Here is a 16,979-nt window from a genome sequence, read left to right as displayed (position 1 = left end):
ATTTGCTTTGCTTCTATGCATTCAATATTACTCGGAAAAAACAATGAGTAACATCAAAACACATTTTAACTTATTTGAGGTAAAAACAAGTTTGCATGGTAAATAAATTTACTTGTTTTCCTTAAATCATGTGAGATGAGAGCTAGATTAAAAGTATAATAAATTAAAAAAGTATAATAATTTCTTCAAAGATTTGACACTAGAGGGCGCTACTGGTGTTGCAACATTCCATCAAACATTGATTTCACAGGTGGTTGCATTTGCAGCAGTGTAAAAGACAATGAAAAAATTACACATTTTAATGGTAACACCATTTCCTATAGTGGCAAGGTAATAATTTGCAAAATTTTGCTTCAGAAATTCCTGTTGTCAATATCTAACATTAGACAAAAGCAATGTTGAAATGAGAAAACTTACAGAGTTGTGAGGGTTGGAATGCAGGCAAACGTCTCCGGATGTAAAGTGGTTTCATCGAGCTGATTCTCTTCAAGGTACAAATCCTGGATTACTTCAAAGTTGCACAGATATGTCTCAGTCAGATGGTCTATTGTGTTGGTCCCAAGATACCTGAAATTACAGAAGTAAAGAACTTAAAAATTTGAATATTTGATCAGAAAATAAACTGCGCAAGTTTGAGCAAAATGCCTGATCCAAAATAAACTTCAACTTGTCAACTTGTAAGAAAAATTTTTAAGGAATGGTCACAATAATATTTCACAAGACAAGCAAGGTACATCCACTGATATAATATTGTCTTGCAATTTAGTAACATCAAAGAGACCACATTTACTTCATCTGTGATTCAATTCACATTAAGGTAGGGGAAAGGTTATTGTACGCCCTCTATTCACACCACTTGGCCAAATCATACACTTGAATAAATTCACGAGTTGCACCTCATTTAATCTACATTTGTATTCATTTAACCCTTTGAGTGCTGTAATTTTTCCCAACAAAATTTCAGTGTAACATTTTACTGATTTTATGAATTTTTTAGGTAATTTCATGATAATTTTGGATCAAATGGACACAGCCTTTCAATACAACAATTTTTGACCAAAATTTCGGGTAAAATCTGGAAAAAATTGTTTAGATCTAGAAAATGTTGCTGGCTATGTGTTTTCTATAAAGGTGACAAAAGTTTTTTTGGGCACTCAAGGGTAAAAATATTAAATTGGTTCATTAAAAACTTTCTATGTTAGCATTGAGGTTTGCCAGCTCAGAGGATTATTTCTGGCATCATCTCCATTTTGAAAATCTGCATTGAGAAATGTCATATTTAGAAAGCTAGCTACACTTACAGCTGTAAAACATTGGGCATTGTTGAGAATGGATCGTACTGTTCCTTCTTGATGTTGTAGTATATCAGGGTGGTGGCCGTGAACTGATCCTCAGAAAATTCTGTGATGTTGCTGATCACGTTGTGGTCAGCAAAGCTAGAAAAAAAAATTAATGAAAAACAGGACGAGTTTCTATGGTGTGAATTCAAAACAAGCACTTATCAAACAAAGGTTTAAATATCAACATTTGAAATTTGGGCTTGACAAGATATGCATCTTTGAATCATCAAATGAACATGGGAGATGGTACACCTTGTGCAAGTTCTCTATCTTTCACCTCTTTTATTCTGGCAATATTGGAAAATTATATTTTATGCACAATACAATACACATTTCAATACCTGTACAGCATGGATATTTTTCAATTGCCCAACAAAGTTGTGGCAACAAAATTGAAACAAAGATAGACATGTTCAGACATTACAGAGATCTAATCTGTGTCTTTGATTATGTTGTGTGCATGAATTTACCCCAAATAACAATCTTCCATGTAACCAAAGTTTTCATCAAGCAGTTGCAAATAATTTTACAGCAAAGAGAACTGCAGATGAACGACAGTAGAAAAAGATACCAAATAAATACTGCTGAAAAGGAGCATTGTTAGTATTGATTGATTTTGGTATTGTTTTTCTTGCATGTATCGTACACATGTATATATGTCTGCCGCTGGATTTGTTTCCCATAACATTTCCAAGCATTTAATAGCATCAAATCAGACAGATGCTATGGCAAAACAGACTAGTATAGGTATACACTCTAATTTGGACTTACAGGTACTGTAGGTTTGGATAGGACTCTTCCTCAAAGACAGCATGTGGGAAGTACGGCAATAAATTATCACTGATGAACCTGTGACAAGATGCAAATATATAATGTGACTAGGTAACAAAACAATGATACTTTTCCATGGGATGATAGACAAAGCTGTAATTTTGGCAAAGTGTAAGGTGTACGGTATCCCTTCCATCTGATTGCGTTATGGGTAAACAGATTTGTCTGAGGTGGTTTTACCCTAAGCCTGGAACTACTATATGAAATTTGTGGATATTCTCCATGCATTGTGGTATTATCATGAATTGAATATGAATATTACTTATGATGACTAATTTGCCGTGACTTTATCAATTTTGATGTGTTTCTAAAAAGTATCCAAGGTAAATACACGTGGAACTGAAGTATTTCCATCATACTTCAATACTGTTCATGTCTTTGAAAACTTTTGCTGTATGCAGGAAATGTTTGAAGCAGCCTCAATACAGGCAGGTGTTTTGTTATAGTAAATAGAAATAAAGTCGTGACTAAATCTCCTGTTGTGAAAGAGGCCATAAGAATGAGATACTTCTCACTGAAATGGAGAGAAGAAGCAACATGAGAAGAAACTCACAGTGTGACAAGTTCATCACCAATGCCTTGAAATGCGTCATACTTTATTGTTGTCATCTCGTTGGGATTTTTCTGAGAGTGCAATATCCTGAAAATAGAAGAGAACATTTTTTTTTCTAGTGGAGAACATTCATTCACCGCAAATCCAAAAACCTTTCAGATCAGCCTAATATATGAGCTACAGAAGGGTATGAATCATATAATTTGAAAAAATCATTTAAACACAATTTCAAGTTGCTCAGTGACACAAGTAACAGCTACACAAAGTAATCGAAATTAACAGGATTTCAAACTCGGATCAAACTCATATGTTCCTTTAAATTTATGACATTTATACGGTAAACCCTGAGCTATTGCACTATAATCTACAACACATTTGAATATAAAGATTTGACAAGAAGAATATTATGCTTTTTGTTAAACTTGTTACACTTGTTTATGAATATCAATCAAATCTTTACTTACAAAGTTCTAAGCTTTGGCAGATTGGTGAAACTTTTACTAGTCAGGGTCTTAAGGTTGTTGCGATTCAGGTCACTGAAAATAAAAGTCATATAATGGATAATATCTTTTGAGATAGAATTGCGCCACATGGAGAGTGACTGCCAGGAAAATTGTCATCAAAATCTAAAATGATCTTTGCTTCACTTACTGTTAGTGGAGATATCTCGAAACCAGACCAGAAAATCCAGCACAGTGCTCACTGTATCCATATGGTAAAAAATCAATGATGTCTTTATGCCTAACTGAATTCACACAGGCAATGGCAACTACTTACAATATCATATTTGCTTAAAATGGAAGGCATTATTAAATTAATGGTGAAGATAATGCACAATGACCAGTGACGTTTTTGTGATTTTAAAACACTGAGAACTCTTTGATGCTCTTTGATGAGAAAAAATTGCATTGAAACAATCATTACCTATTTTAATAAAATACTCATTCTGAAAGCTTAAAGTGCACTCACACTTGGTAACATTTTTAAAGCACATTTTTTTAATACCAATGGTCGATATTTGACGAGGCGACTGCGCGCAGATCGCGAGATATCGATAAAAACATGTCTTCAAAAAAGTAAAAGTTTGAATTCCGGTGGCCCACCTAAATTCAGCTTCCGAACATCAACGTTCGGCACTGGGGCCATGGGGCCATTGTCAACTAAGCTATGGAGTACGAGTCTACGCTGATGCTGCTGTACGCCACAGTACCACTCCCGTCGGTGATCGGTCATGGCCTGTGGGAGAAAGCTGAGTCTTACTGACTTCGCGTATAAACGAAAAACAATTTTTGCTGATTCCACCAGAATTGGCAAAGGTGACTAGCACAGTTACGTGCGGTTGATACATAGCGGCCGCCGCGTGATATGCATAGACGCATGCCACGCGCGCATACCACGCGCGCGGCGTACTGTGTGGCAGACGACAAAATGTAGTCATCGGAGGCGGCTAATATTTGACATGTAAAAACTGATGTTTATGTGGTATTGGTTAAAAATATAGTACAACCGATTTAGAATAATGAAAACGACAAAAACTAAGGAGAAGTTTTTAAAAACTTACCTGAGGTAAAGGCATAATGCTGTATATAAAGTCTTTGCAGTGGGAAGTAAATTAATTGCGTCGTTCGAACTTATTGTAGACTCCCTAGAATATCGTCAATCAGCACAACAACAAACCTTCGGGGGATTTCGAGTCAAAATTAGAACGATCGTAAAACTTCGGGATGTGAAAAATACGCTCGGGAAATGACATGTTTTTATCGATATCTCGCGATCCGCAGTCGCCAAGTAAAATATCGACCGTTGGCATTAAAAAAATGTGTTTTAAAAATGTTACAAAGTGGGAGTGCCTCTTTAAAATGCACATCAAGCCATATGCACTAAAATAAGTGAGAGTTTTACAGATGACAGAGACTATTATGTGTTGGTATAAATCTTGTGAAACAATAAAATTGGAAAGTAATTTTTGATGGCAGATTTGTCAGCTATGCTTGGCACTTCAGGAGTACTGTGATATCAATAACTATTATGATCTTCAAAGAACATCCATTTTTCAGTATTGCTTTCCCTGTCATTACACTTCAGTTTAAGGAATCCAGCCCTACTAATGCAGCTGAGAATTTTTTATGTATTTTGATGCAAATAGGGGAGGCAAAAATTAAGCTCTCCCTAATAGTAATAAAGTCCTATACATGGCTGCTTAATAATGTTTAATTTTGTATGCTGGGTGTAAACTAAACCACTACATCAATTGTAAGTCACATTGTAAGCTGGTACACTTTCATTTCCTTTGAATGTGGACAGCCGTGCTTAACCTGTGACATGTGAGACCTGACTGAGTGACTTACTATCACAATACACAGCTTGAGATTTTCAATTCCTATTGACAACTCTCTCGCATGACTGAAGCCATTTCTATGAATTATTAATGAATGCTTTACAGTGTGGCTTTAATAATGGATTATTGCATATCATACGTTAATTTATCAATCAAAGAATGCATTAGATTTATATTTTATTAATGCCTAGGGACAGGAAAACATATATATCACAGAAAGCCTTCAGCTGCTTGCACTTTTGTGCTAATCTCAGCCAGAAATTGCCAATGGATTACCTATGTAATATGTTTATAGCTCTTGTGTGTGACAATATTATGTACAGAGGGAAAAAGCAACACTGACCCGTACTGAGGAAAATATATGAAATGCTGACAATAGACATCATGTATAAATGTTTACTTTTGTCAGGAAACTTGTTTCATTTTAAGGGCTGCAAACTCAAAAACTCAGTAAACTGACATCTTATATGATAATGTTGCAGAATTGGCAAACAGAACGTAGACTGATTAACATAGAAAAGCTATCAAAAATATGCCATTTATGAAATGATTCCTACAATGTCAAATACGGAAACATTATTGAAAGACAAACTTGGCTTAGGATTTAGCTGAAGGTTTTAAACATATACAATATACGGCAGCTTTCAGCTGTCCAGAACTGTTCGCTTGCATATGTTTTTGTTAGTGAAAATTAAATGTGAAATACTTGGACTGAAATCGCTAGTCTTGATGACATACTCGTAGCGATGACTTCACGATGAGAAATGATTTCAAAAATGAGAACTGTATCCATTATACAGCATAGAAAAGCAACTTACATGTGAAGCAACTCTGGGATGTTGTTCATGGTCTTCCATGGCAGACTGCTCAGTTCATTGTTGTGTAACTCCCTGAAAATAAACAAACAAACAAATAAAATAAACAAAAATACCACTAGGAGGCTATAATACAGTAAAGATGATATTGCCTGAGCTGCAACAGTAATCCACTAGCAGTCCTATAGGGTTTATGTTATTTTCTGTAGCCAATGATTATCTCTGTCGATGGTGACCAATTCTAAGTTGATTTGCATACTAAAACAATGGTCACACACAATTATTTAGGAAATTGAGCATTAAATGATTTTCTAGTTCGACATATTGTTCATGAAATGTGTTGAAAACAGATACAAAATTTTGGCTTTGTACAAAGGGACTCTTGTAAAGCTTAATGTTGTCATGCCTGAAGGCGATTAAATATCATTTTTTAAAATAAAAATACAAAAAAAGACAGAGATTACACATTGAATGAATGACATCAATCATTAAATAGTACCATACTACACATTTAATCATTACTCAGTAAAATGGTATTGACATTGCACCTAGCAGTGATCAAAGGAAAACGTTTATCCTGCATGATCATATCAAAAGACAAGAACTAAAGTACAGAAGTACTGGAGCGACAGGGAAGTGCTGAATTTAGTCTTTCACAGTATGACTGTGAACAAGATGTTGCTATTTTACTTTGCTGCCAAATGTTTTGCATAAAATGTAGCATAGCTCTTTATTCACTAGCTCCCATAATGTCAGGAAGTATCAGTAGAATGGATATATTACAATATTGCTAGGTAATTTAATACATGTTGTGGATCTTTTCAAGAAACACTTACAATATCTTCAAGTTCTTCAGCTGACTCAAGGCATTGATACCAATGTAATTGATGGCATTGTTACTCAGATTTCTGAAAAAAATAATTAAAAAGTATGATGAGCTTTAAACATGATTTCCATTTCAGACACAGTAATTCATTTCTGTACTTCAAGATTGCTTGTGTTACTTACAAGTGCTGCAGTGGTCCCCCTGAAAATACACCCAGGTTCTTCTTTGAGATTGTCTCTATCTGGTTGTCATCCAGAGATCTGAATCGATAAACATATAGGAACATACAGAAAGAGCTTACACCAGGAGAATACAACTATTATAAGACTAGTACAAGATATATTATGCTTGCCACACACTGCCCTGCTGGTCAATTAAACAGGAGCAGTCCACATATATAACACAACTTGTGTGCATTAATTTTGTGAGCAACATGTCGTAAGTTTTTGTGGGTATGTACTTACATGTCAGAAAATCATTAGCATAAAACACAATCCTGATTTTTGCTTTGATTACTAAATACGTTTATCGGTAACATACGGCAAAGTAAAGATGTACCTGTACATCACACACTCCACACAAACTGAATTCAAAACTAATCCCGTCTACGTTTCTCCCTGCCTATATGTGCAATTATACAAATATAGCCTGATTGAAAATACTCATCAAAGTCTGTATTGCATTATCCTTGTATATGCTTGCAAGAAAGGTTCTCCTTGAGTGCAAGAAAAACGAATGTCTGGAAAAACTTACAGGAAGACCAAGCTGTCCATGTTTTCTAAAGCCGCAGTTGGAAACCTTGGAATATTGTTCATACTTAAACCACTGAAATAAAAAAAAATAGTGAGGAGAATTTTTTGATAACAGACTGTATCATTTTGAAAAGCAGTTGAAGTACAATGAACCATGATGAATAATATGCTGTATCATTATGTCAAAACATGACATGCTGTGTGTCAACAAGGATATTGGTTGGCATTTTATCAGCTCCACAGGGTAAGAGTAGTTACCGATAGTTGCATGTATACCTTAAACCCAAATCCCTAACCATGTAAGCTTACAAGATCACCAACTTGAAGGTTTTCCACAAGGATGCATTGTAACTTCAATTCCTGACTGACAATTTTTTATTGGTGCCAAGATATAAACATTTGCTATTGCTCCCCCCCCCCCTCCACCCAACTTTTTGCTTTAACAACCATTTACACATCAAGGATTGGCAGGGAAGTGTGGATCTATTTCCAAGATGCAAACTGATGTTATACGTAGACGTAACTTACAGGTATTCAATACTGGAGCCTGTGAATAATTTATCTGGAACCCAGTCTATGTTGTTCTCCATCAAACTCCTACACAAAAGATATGAAAACAAATGATGAAATTGAGATGTATCGTGCACACTATGACAAAATAATTTGATTGTTTTCAGCTCAAGTGACTACATGTACCTTGTAATAATAATGATGTTAAAGTGTGGTTTTGTTCAACATACAGTCTAGCATAAAATTTCTTATCAGCACTGATGAAAGTTTCCACTTACAGAATATCATTGGCATTCATACTTCCGGTAAGCTGATAACAGTTTTGCGAGGTACGATTGATTTTTCAAATTTCAATGTCAGTGTCAAATATTTTTGGTGGACTGAAAATTATAGAACTTATGGAAACAATCCTATCTTTAATATTTCAATGAAAAGAAATACAGAGAAAGTCGCCCTAACCACGTATTATAAAGATCACTAGATCACTATGGTTCAACGTTCAGGTATTGTACATATTTTCACATCTGGAAAAAAGCCCCAGAGGTAAATTTTAACTGAAAACACCACAATCATTCAAAACTTCTTCAAAAGAAAAATAATAGAATCATATTTGAGCGTGGCAGAGCCAGATTTTCAAAGTACATGTACAGCATACTTACACCCTGGTAAGAGTGGATGGCCAGCTTAGTCTTGTGTAGTTGGCGGTGAAAAACTGAATTTTATTCCGGGTGAGATCCCTGACAAGTAGAAATACACAAATAATTCTTCCACACGCTCTAACATTCACCAACATCATGTCGGCTATGCATACTTAATGAGTAATTTACATAAAGGAAGGCATGTCTTCTGTGAAACAAACATCTATGCTGTACCAAGAGTTATGGAATAAATGATGAACTGATATTTAAAAATAGAAAACCTAGTTGCATTCAGAGAAGCAAAGACATTTATCATATTTTTATTTATTTATTTTTTATTGGGGGGGGGGGTAAACAGGAGATCTGACTGAGAACTTCAAAAGCAATTTACTCTTCTTCCAATGTGAATCACATCACCAATGACCAAAAGATCTACAAGTTAATCACAAATTTTCTCAGCATCTTTGTTCACGAAAGAATTTATTTGATGGACAAATAAAAGAGCAGACTTACAGCTGTTCCAGGGAAGTGCAATACGACAGATCTGGTATTTCAACTAAATCTGTATTGTGAATGGTTCTGAAAATGGAAAGAAAATGAAAAGATGTCAATCAATGGAGCAGGCATATTTCAGCTGCCAGAGGTACAGTACAATCATGTTTTTGAAGCTTTATTATGTTTCACGAAGAGAATTGAAAGTTTGTTTTTCTGCTTCACCAACACTTCAATCATTCAAGAATGGATTTTGGTTTGGTATGACCTACTGCTCTCTGAGACAAAGTTGGATGTCTATAGAGGGACTACAGCAGTATGGTATACTGATCCAGCAAAACTATCTGAAAGCACTCTATCACCGTCTGCCATTACAGTTCACCATTTTTCAGAGGGTGTTAATTAAAAAATTCACTTTTTACTTACAATTTTTGTAACGATGTCATCTGGTCAAATGTATTGTTTTCGATAGTACTCAATCCACCTCCAATGATGGTACTGGATGGAAGAAAAGAGAAACACTTTGAATTTTTACAAGAGAACAACACAGAAGGAATAGTGAAGGACTTGGCATCTTGCTGGTACAGCGTTTTTGTGACTATAATGATTCTCAGAGTAAATGAAGTAACAGGACATGAAGTGGAGGACAGGTAAATTTGAGGTGATCTTACAACCAGCAATACATGCACACCGAACTTTGCAAATGGCCATGACAGAGTATACCCAGGTACTCATATTTGACATGTGATATGTGATGACTCTGAGGTAAAAAATATGAACTTCACAGAAAGACAATACTGAAATAAAAATAAGTGCATGATACTTACATATCAGTAATAGACGCTAGGTTGCTGCTGAACATGTCAGAGGAGAACTCTGTCAGGTAGTTTTTGTTTTTGATTGTACTGAAAACAAAGAAGTGTTTAAAGAGTAAGAGTGGCTGTGAACTTGGGATGTCAAAGAAATCTCTTCTCATTTCTATTTTATACATTGTTGGACAATCATCAGTCACTAGTAAGTAATTCTCAAAGCCTAAAAATTTCATCAGTCACCAGGGTTCTCAAAAAGGGGATTTTTACGGATGGGACACCCCTCTATTTCTGGAGATATCTATTCATATGTTAATGAAATACAAAAGAATAACTTTCCGCATTGAAACAATATGCAAATTATGCATTGTTATGTAAATTGGATGACCCTCTGTTTGTAGGAAGGTAATTTTCAATGCCTAAAAAATTGACAAAAATTTGGTAAGACTGAAGATTACTGGGACCACATTGAACAATTTTAAAAATCAACATAATGCTAGAGGGTCATACTGGTTCACAAACCTAAGGGAGGCCCCTTGGAAGAGAGGTTTTTTTATAATTTATGATGAATAGTGCCTAAAAAGGTGGCAAAAATTTTACAAATCAACAAAATCCTACAGGGGTAAAGTTGTTTCAAAAACCTACAAGTATGGGGAGGCTCCTTAAGAAAAGTTTATTTATCTTACAAGGAAATTCTGGCGCTGTGTTCTTGAGCTCAAGGGTATCACATTTTTTAAAACTTTATTTTGATATTTTATATCAGATATTATTTGATTCACTACGACTGTTGCATTCCAGACAGATTTGAAACAGTACTTCAGTGTCATCTTCAAATCTGCTGTGCTTTTCAACACTTCTTTTTCAAAACAGACTCTTGCACAATTTGATAAAACAGTCAAATGTTCACAGTGAAAGAAATGACTGCCACAGTAACTGTGAATACAGGCCCAGATAAATTTACCTGTTTTTTTAATAAGTTAAACGATACCATTGCTGAGGAAAGCTTCATGATGAATACGGTACGACTTCCATTGACCCCTGTCTGCACTATTGCACACACTATTTAGTGGTGTGTTTTTACAATCACAATAGACAACAATAGAAGTGTTCTTCTTTGTCATATCTACCTATCAACAGATACCAGCACTGTACAGCACAGTAGTATTTGGAAACATAATATTCTAAATGGTGGCAATGAACCTAATACCTTTAATAACTCTATACAGTGTGTCAAAAATAAGACACTGGTCATAAATATCGCATCATTCCTGTTTCTGCAAGGGTACTATGAGTACGATACCTGCCTTAACAAGGATTCATTATAATCTGTACCTTCCAAATACCTTACAATGTAATATGAGAAGAAATCACCGAAACTTGAAAATCTCTTACCCAAGTGTCATGACATAATGATTAATATTTATTATAATGACTTATGTATGCCTGATCAAAAGCCTGATTTTAATCTTTACTGAGAATTACAAATAATTAATTTGGAGGGAATCCTGCCTTTTAAATACCATTAATTTGAAAACAAAAAACAGTAGACACAGCTAAAGCATTTTGATCCACATAATAAGATTAAGTTCAGTCAATATTTTCAAAATATTGAGTAAATGATCAAATAACATTGATCTGACTACAAAATTTTATAACTAAAATAAACCAAGAAACCTCAAAGTCTTTAAAAAAATTGTAGAACAATCCAGGGTATTGACATCACCATCTTTAACTCATGTGTGATTTACTTACATGGATGTGCCAGTACATGTAATGGTCTGATCACTGTCGCTACAGGTACACCCAGAACACGATGATCCGGAGTAGTCAGAAGTTGATCTTCCATAAGGGCCATTAAGAGAAGATTGGTGAGACCACAATCCATTCCACCTATCACCTGTACAAAATATCCAGTCAAATCTAATATTAGAGTACTAGGCAAGAGCTGTGTGATTTATGTGAATTGAGTCATCACAATATTAAACAGAAATTTTTGCTGTTGTTCTAGTTGAAGTATTAAACTTTGTAGCAGTTTACATTATTTCATTGATGACGCTTTCATGTGTAGCCTAACTTGCCATTGAGGCAAAAATATATTAGAATTCACAAATAGTACCAAGAGAAGGGTTTTTGCACAAAAATGTACTCATATGATTTGACACGAAAGGGATGTTGATAATTATAAAGATGAGTTCAATAGGTCAAAGTTCAAATTGTGTGCAAAACTTCACCACCACAACATTGCTATGAATGCTGGTAAACATGTATTTAGAAAATGCTGGATATTCCAGCTATTTTCATTTATTGAACATAAAATTTACAAGTCTTATGCCTTACTTGTGTCGTAGTCAATTCCCTGATCACTGTATCTAGTGTTCCAATAGTCTGCCCCATACCACTGTGCATCTGTCCTGGTTATGACCGCACACAGCAATATTACTGTCAGGACACCATGGAAATTTCGCTCAACAGCACAGTACCTCTTCATCTTGTAAATACTGACCAACAAAACAAAATTCCTGAATAAAAGGAAGAGAATGGTTGAAAAAACATTATACATCCCGGTTTAATTATTTGCATTAACAGTGAAAATCTTACAAAAAATTTAATCAATTAATCCTCTTTCTCCCAAGTTGTACTTATGTCCATGGTTTGTCTATGGAGCCTGGTACAAAAGAGGATTAATCGATCCATTTTCTGACTGATTGATTGAATAATTGGTTAAGTGGCTCACGATGTAACTAGAGGTAAACAATTAAATAAATAATAATACATGTAACAAATGAACAGACATTGCTTTATTACCATTGCATATAATTCAACATTCCAGGATCTATACATTCAAAGTCACTTCAAATTAAAGGACCTTCAAGGATTTTTCCAGCAATTTTCATGGACTTATTGAGGTTCAAAATATCATTTTCCGGATATCGTTTTTACAATATATTATTTTTATATCTATTTGTTTTACATATCTTTTTTACGGTATCAGGACCAATGATCTTGTCATTTTTTGAAAACTGACAGCTTATTATCAATTTTCCGGAACTTTTCAGGACTCAGTTTCATTTTCAAGGACTTTTCCAAGACTTTCCTCAGGAGACTTTACAATTCAAGGACTTGTAAAGACTTGTAAGGAGTGTATGGATTCTAATTTATTATATTAAAGACAACCACATTTTTGTCATCAACCACTAAGTTGTGTGAGAACCAGAAGCTCAAAAGTGAGAAATGACGTCTATTTGGTAAAATTCAAATCTGACTCAGAGAGCTACTTACATTTAGGGCAAAATATCTAACACACAGCAATGACGTGATGTCATTTGGGTTTCCTACAATTGTAATGATAGTAACCTATACAATTTTACTTGTAAATGCCTGACAAAAATGTACTGCAGCATCTCGTGTATCCTTCTCTGTTAGTTCACACTGTCATGTTTGTGCTGTAAAACTACAGTGGCTGTAATATTCTCAGAGTGAATTCTGTAACAAATGAATATCATTCTTTGAGTGACCTAATGTGATATTCTTTTGAATGTAGATCTGAACATACATACCATTGCATACATAGTACAAGTATACTGTCTATGGGACTATTAGTAACACAGAAATGTCTGGTTCGTGTCTCTCGCTAGTATGTACATGTTCAAGGAGCATGCTTGTGAACATGAGAAACACTCCAAATATAAGATAGATTTATGACGGGAATTCACCTATACTTCTGTGATACAATGTCTGTGATACATGTATGTACAGGTCTCCCCGGTTACAACTTTCATGTACCTGAAAGTCACCGTCAAATGATGCTGTACCAGTTGGTTCTGTAATGGAACCTGGAAAGTCCATCAGACTATACCATAGTACAGCTGCAGGAATCATCATAAATATGATCAAATTTAAATCTGACAGGATTTGTTAAACAGTTCTGCTGATTGACCTTTGACCTGTTGACACCAAGGCCAGTTTTGACAACCTACTGCAGATACATATAAAGCATACACATGACATCACTGGCTGGAACTAGTAGAAGCAATGTTTACTCTGGCTAACATCAGAGATATAAGTAGCCGTCAAAACTGTTGTCAAGGCATAATGAACTTCTTTTGCACTTTCTTATTTATAGGCCATAAAATTGAAACATTCCAGTGACATTAGTCTTAGCATTTCTGTACCAAAATCTATACATCACACTTTCAGATCATTAAAAATGCACCAACTCTACAACACTTGAATCTTCAGCAAAAAACAGGAAGTCTAGAAAATGGCCACCTGAGACAAATCACACAAAAATTATTCTCAAGCTTTAAATATCATATGACCTTTGGAAATTGTACGTACAGTAATGCACCAGCAAAGATCAAGAGGAAACTTGTACAAAAAGTGGTAAACAAGACATTTATTACTTGATTCCTGCCAGTGCAACCATGACATGAACACTCCAATAAGAGTAGTCCTGTCAACTATTTCCTTTACAAAGCAGCCTTTTTGAGTGTGTAAATATTTGCACTGTAATGGCTGCGTTGAAATTATGGTATAATAAATCAGAGTATGGCTAGCCTTGAGACATATCTCAAATCAAACAGCAGAGAATAATTTTCACAGTGAAGGATTAAAATAAAAATCCCTTTGAGCACCAAAGTCATTTTTTGTCACCTTTGCAAAATATACCGCGGTCAAATTTTTTTCAGATTTTTGCCAAAATTTTGATAAAAAACAGTAGCCTTTGAAATTTGATGTCTATTTGCTCCAAAATTATGAAAACAAATACAGAAAAATTCATAAAAATTGGTTAAATGTTGCACTAGAATTTTAGCGGGAAAAATTACAGCACTCAAAGGGTTACAATTACTGAATTCATGAGTTGTAAGGCAGAATGTGATTTTCTGAAATAAATAAATGTTTCAGTTGAGCGGTGTGTTCTTTGCTTGTCAACCAGCTTGTGTTAATTCATTTTTCAGCATGTACAGAAAAATTATGTTTTAACCGTCTTCTTTCGGTGAAAACAAAAATTTTATTTTCTGAAAAAATAATGTAAAAAAAACCTCGCTATTGCAAATTTTGTCTTTGCAAAGAAGCAGAAATGTAATGTGTTACTCAAATCCTAAATATGTGCACAGTGACCGCTTTGTGGTTATAAATCAGAATTCAGTTTAAGTTTTCTTGAATACACTGTAGCATCAGCCAAAGTTTAAAGCTGACACTGTGAAGTTGCATATTATCATAAAGACACTATTGTCAGGGTGTAATTGGATTAAACATATAACAGTATAAACTGATTCATATATACATATGCATGCACAGAGATTTGTGATTATAATCTAAAAGATGGCTGGACATTGAATTTGAATATTAGTGCATGATGAGTAGTCAAATATTTAACATAGTAGCAATACACCTTGCTTGCATCCATATTAATAAAACTTACAAATCCATAATATAATTGCAAATCACAATTTCTTTTTCCTCCCACACACTCAAGTGTTTGCCGGAGGCTAAATAATGACATAGTTTGACATGTGCGTCAATTTACAGCATGATGTAAATAACTAGTACTGTATATTATAGTGAGAACGGCAACAAGCAAAAATCAAACCTAAAACTAAAGTGCACATGCATGTACATGTATGTGTTTAACATTATGTCTATAAATTTGATACTGTCACATACTCTTTCATTTCTTTGTTCTCTTTTGGCTTAAAATTGCTGCTTAATTCATTTGCCAGAGCATCGATCCATTTCACTCAGAGTTGCTATGCGCAGGCACCAAGGAAATCAACAGGTGGTTGCCATAGTGATGGCTTGTCTGCAATTAAATGAAGTGATCTTTGGCATATTGGCAAGCTCACTGCCGGGTTTCTGGCCTTGAAAAATTGATCAGAAGCACAAACATATCAGTGGCCAGCACTTACATGTAGATGCAGTGAATTCTTGAAAATGGCTGACCTGTTGTATACACTGGAGACAAGAGATGTTTGATTTTAAATTCAAGATCTCAAGTGTGCGGTACACAAAGCAGAAAAATATCTGTAAAGTAAAACCTGACTTGAGCCATGCACATATATGGCACCCTTCATACTTTCTTCTGCCTACTTCCAAACACACATTGAGAAATATGAGTGGCGTGTACAAATAAAACAAAATGAATGTATAATAACAATTCAATGTAATGTATCACAATTTAATGGTGTGGGAGATATATTGAAAATATCTTGGTACGTCAGATTTACAGACTGGTGAATGTTTACTCACAATCTTTGTAATGCCTACCAGGGTGTTTGAAATTCTTGGGTAACTGAATTCATTATTACATCAACAACGTGACAGTGTTCAGCATTGGGTATCAGCAAGTTTGGTATTATATCACGGATCATGTTACAGTGTTTTTTTAGGATTATTTTCCCATCATTCTTCACTTCTTTCCCGGCTTAAAAGATCAAAACTATATCAATATCTATTATTAATACGGTTCTTTCGCAATATCTCAGTAACAACAAAATGGCTCACTGAATATTGATCAAGATTACTTCAGTGCACAAGCATGGCCATTAACTGTTCACCTTTCACGGGACATTTGACAAAAATAGCCTGCCCTACATGTAAGTAGCATTGTAAGCTTCAACAAAACATGTACATACATGTCTTTAGGTGATCACCTGACAGCTTTCTATGATGAGAAACATGCCACCTACGTCAGTTGCATGCAATGAGTTAGACAAAATTGCCTTGCTAAATCTTTTGTCACATTTGAACATACAAAGCTGTGAAAGGTAGTGTATCCAAATCTCCCACACCTTTTCAAGGAATAATAGCACCAGAAGGGAGAATCGTGAGAGGTCAAAGGTTAAAATTCACTGCTTGCGCCAGGTGACACTTGAAATATAGCTGTTAGCTATTGCAATACTAACTACTATCACTTAAAACATGTGGTGTTCACTTTGTAAGATCACATAAACATGTCCCTTGGCATTGTGTAGTAGCTAAGGGACATAGGGGTCGTTCTGTTGTGAAAACAAAATGAACAACAAAAGTTGTAACAGCATGTATATCTTTCAGTAAACACACATAAGTGAATACA

General features: G+C 34.9%; 1 protein-coding gene across 1 annotated transcript in view; it reads right to left on the bottom strand.

Annotated features, from left to right (window-relative positions):
* LOC139141211 (uncharacterized) overlaps positions 1-16,979 on the bottom strand; it is a 71,334-nt gene that overhangs the window by 49,758 nt on the left and 4,597 nt on the right. The window contains exons 2-17 of the mRNA XM_070710834.1: positions 12,242-12,423; positions 11,657-11,801; positions 9,923-10,000; positions 9,522-9,593; positions 9,117-9,182; positions 8,625-8,702; positions 7,984-8,052; positions 7,457-7,528; positions 6,886-6,963; positions 6,714-6,785; positions 5,881-5,952; positions 3,189-3,260; positions 2,725-2,811; positions 2,112-2,189; positions 1,302-1,436; positions 418-567 (exon numbers count right to left, since the gene is read on the bottom strand). Of these exons, the coding sequence (XP_070566935.1) occupies positions 418-567; positions 1,302-1,436; positions 2,112-2,189; positions 2,725-2,811; positions 3,189-3,260; positions 5,881-5,952; positions 6,714-6,785; positions 6,886-6,963; positions 7,457-7,528; positions 7,984-8,052; positions 8,625-8,702; positions 9,117-9,182; positions 9,522-9,593; positions 9,923-10,000; positions 11,657-11,801; positions 12,242-12,392 (1,475 nt within the window). The 5' untranslated portion in view covers positions 12,393-12,423. The remainder of the gene's footprint in view (positions 1-417; positions 568-1,301; positions 1,437-2,111; positions 2,190-2,724; positions 2,812-3,188; positions 3,261-5,880; positions 5,953-6,713; positions 6,786-6,885; positions 6,964-7,456; positions 7,529-7,983; positions 8,053-8,624; positions 8,703-9,116; positions 9,183-9,521; positions 9,594-9,922; positions 10,001-11,656; positions 11,802-12,241; positions 12,424-16,979) is intronic.

Source organism: Ptychodera flava, chromosome 9 (assembly GCF_041260155.1).
Source record: "Ptychodera flava strain L36383 chromosome 9, AS_Pfla_20210202, whole genome shotgun sequence".
Classification (NCBI taxonomy): domain Eukaryota; kingdom Metazoa; phylum Hemichordata; class Enteropneusta; family Ptychoderidae; genus Ptychodera; species Ptychodera flava.
Note: the sequence above shows the minus strand (reverse complement) of the source record. Positions and strands in the feature narration are given on the sequence as shown.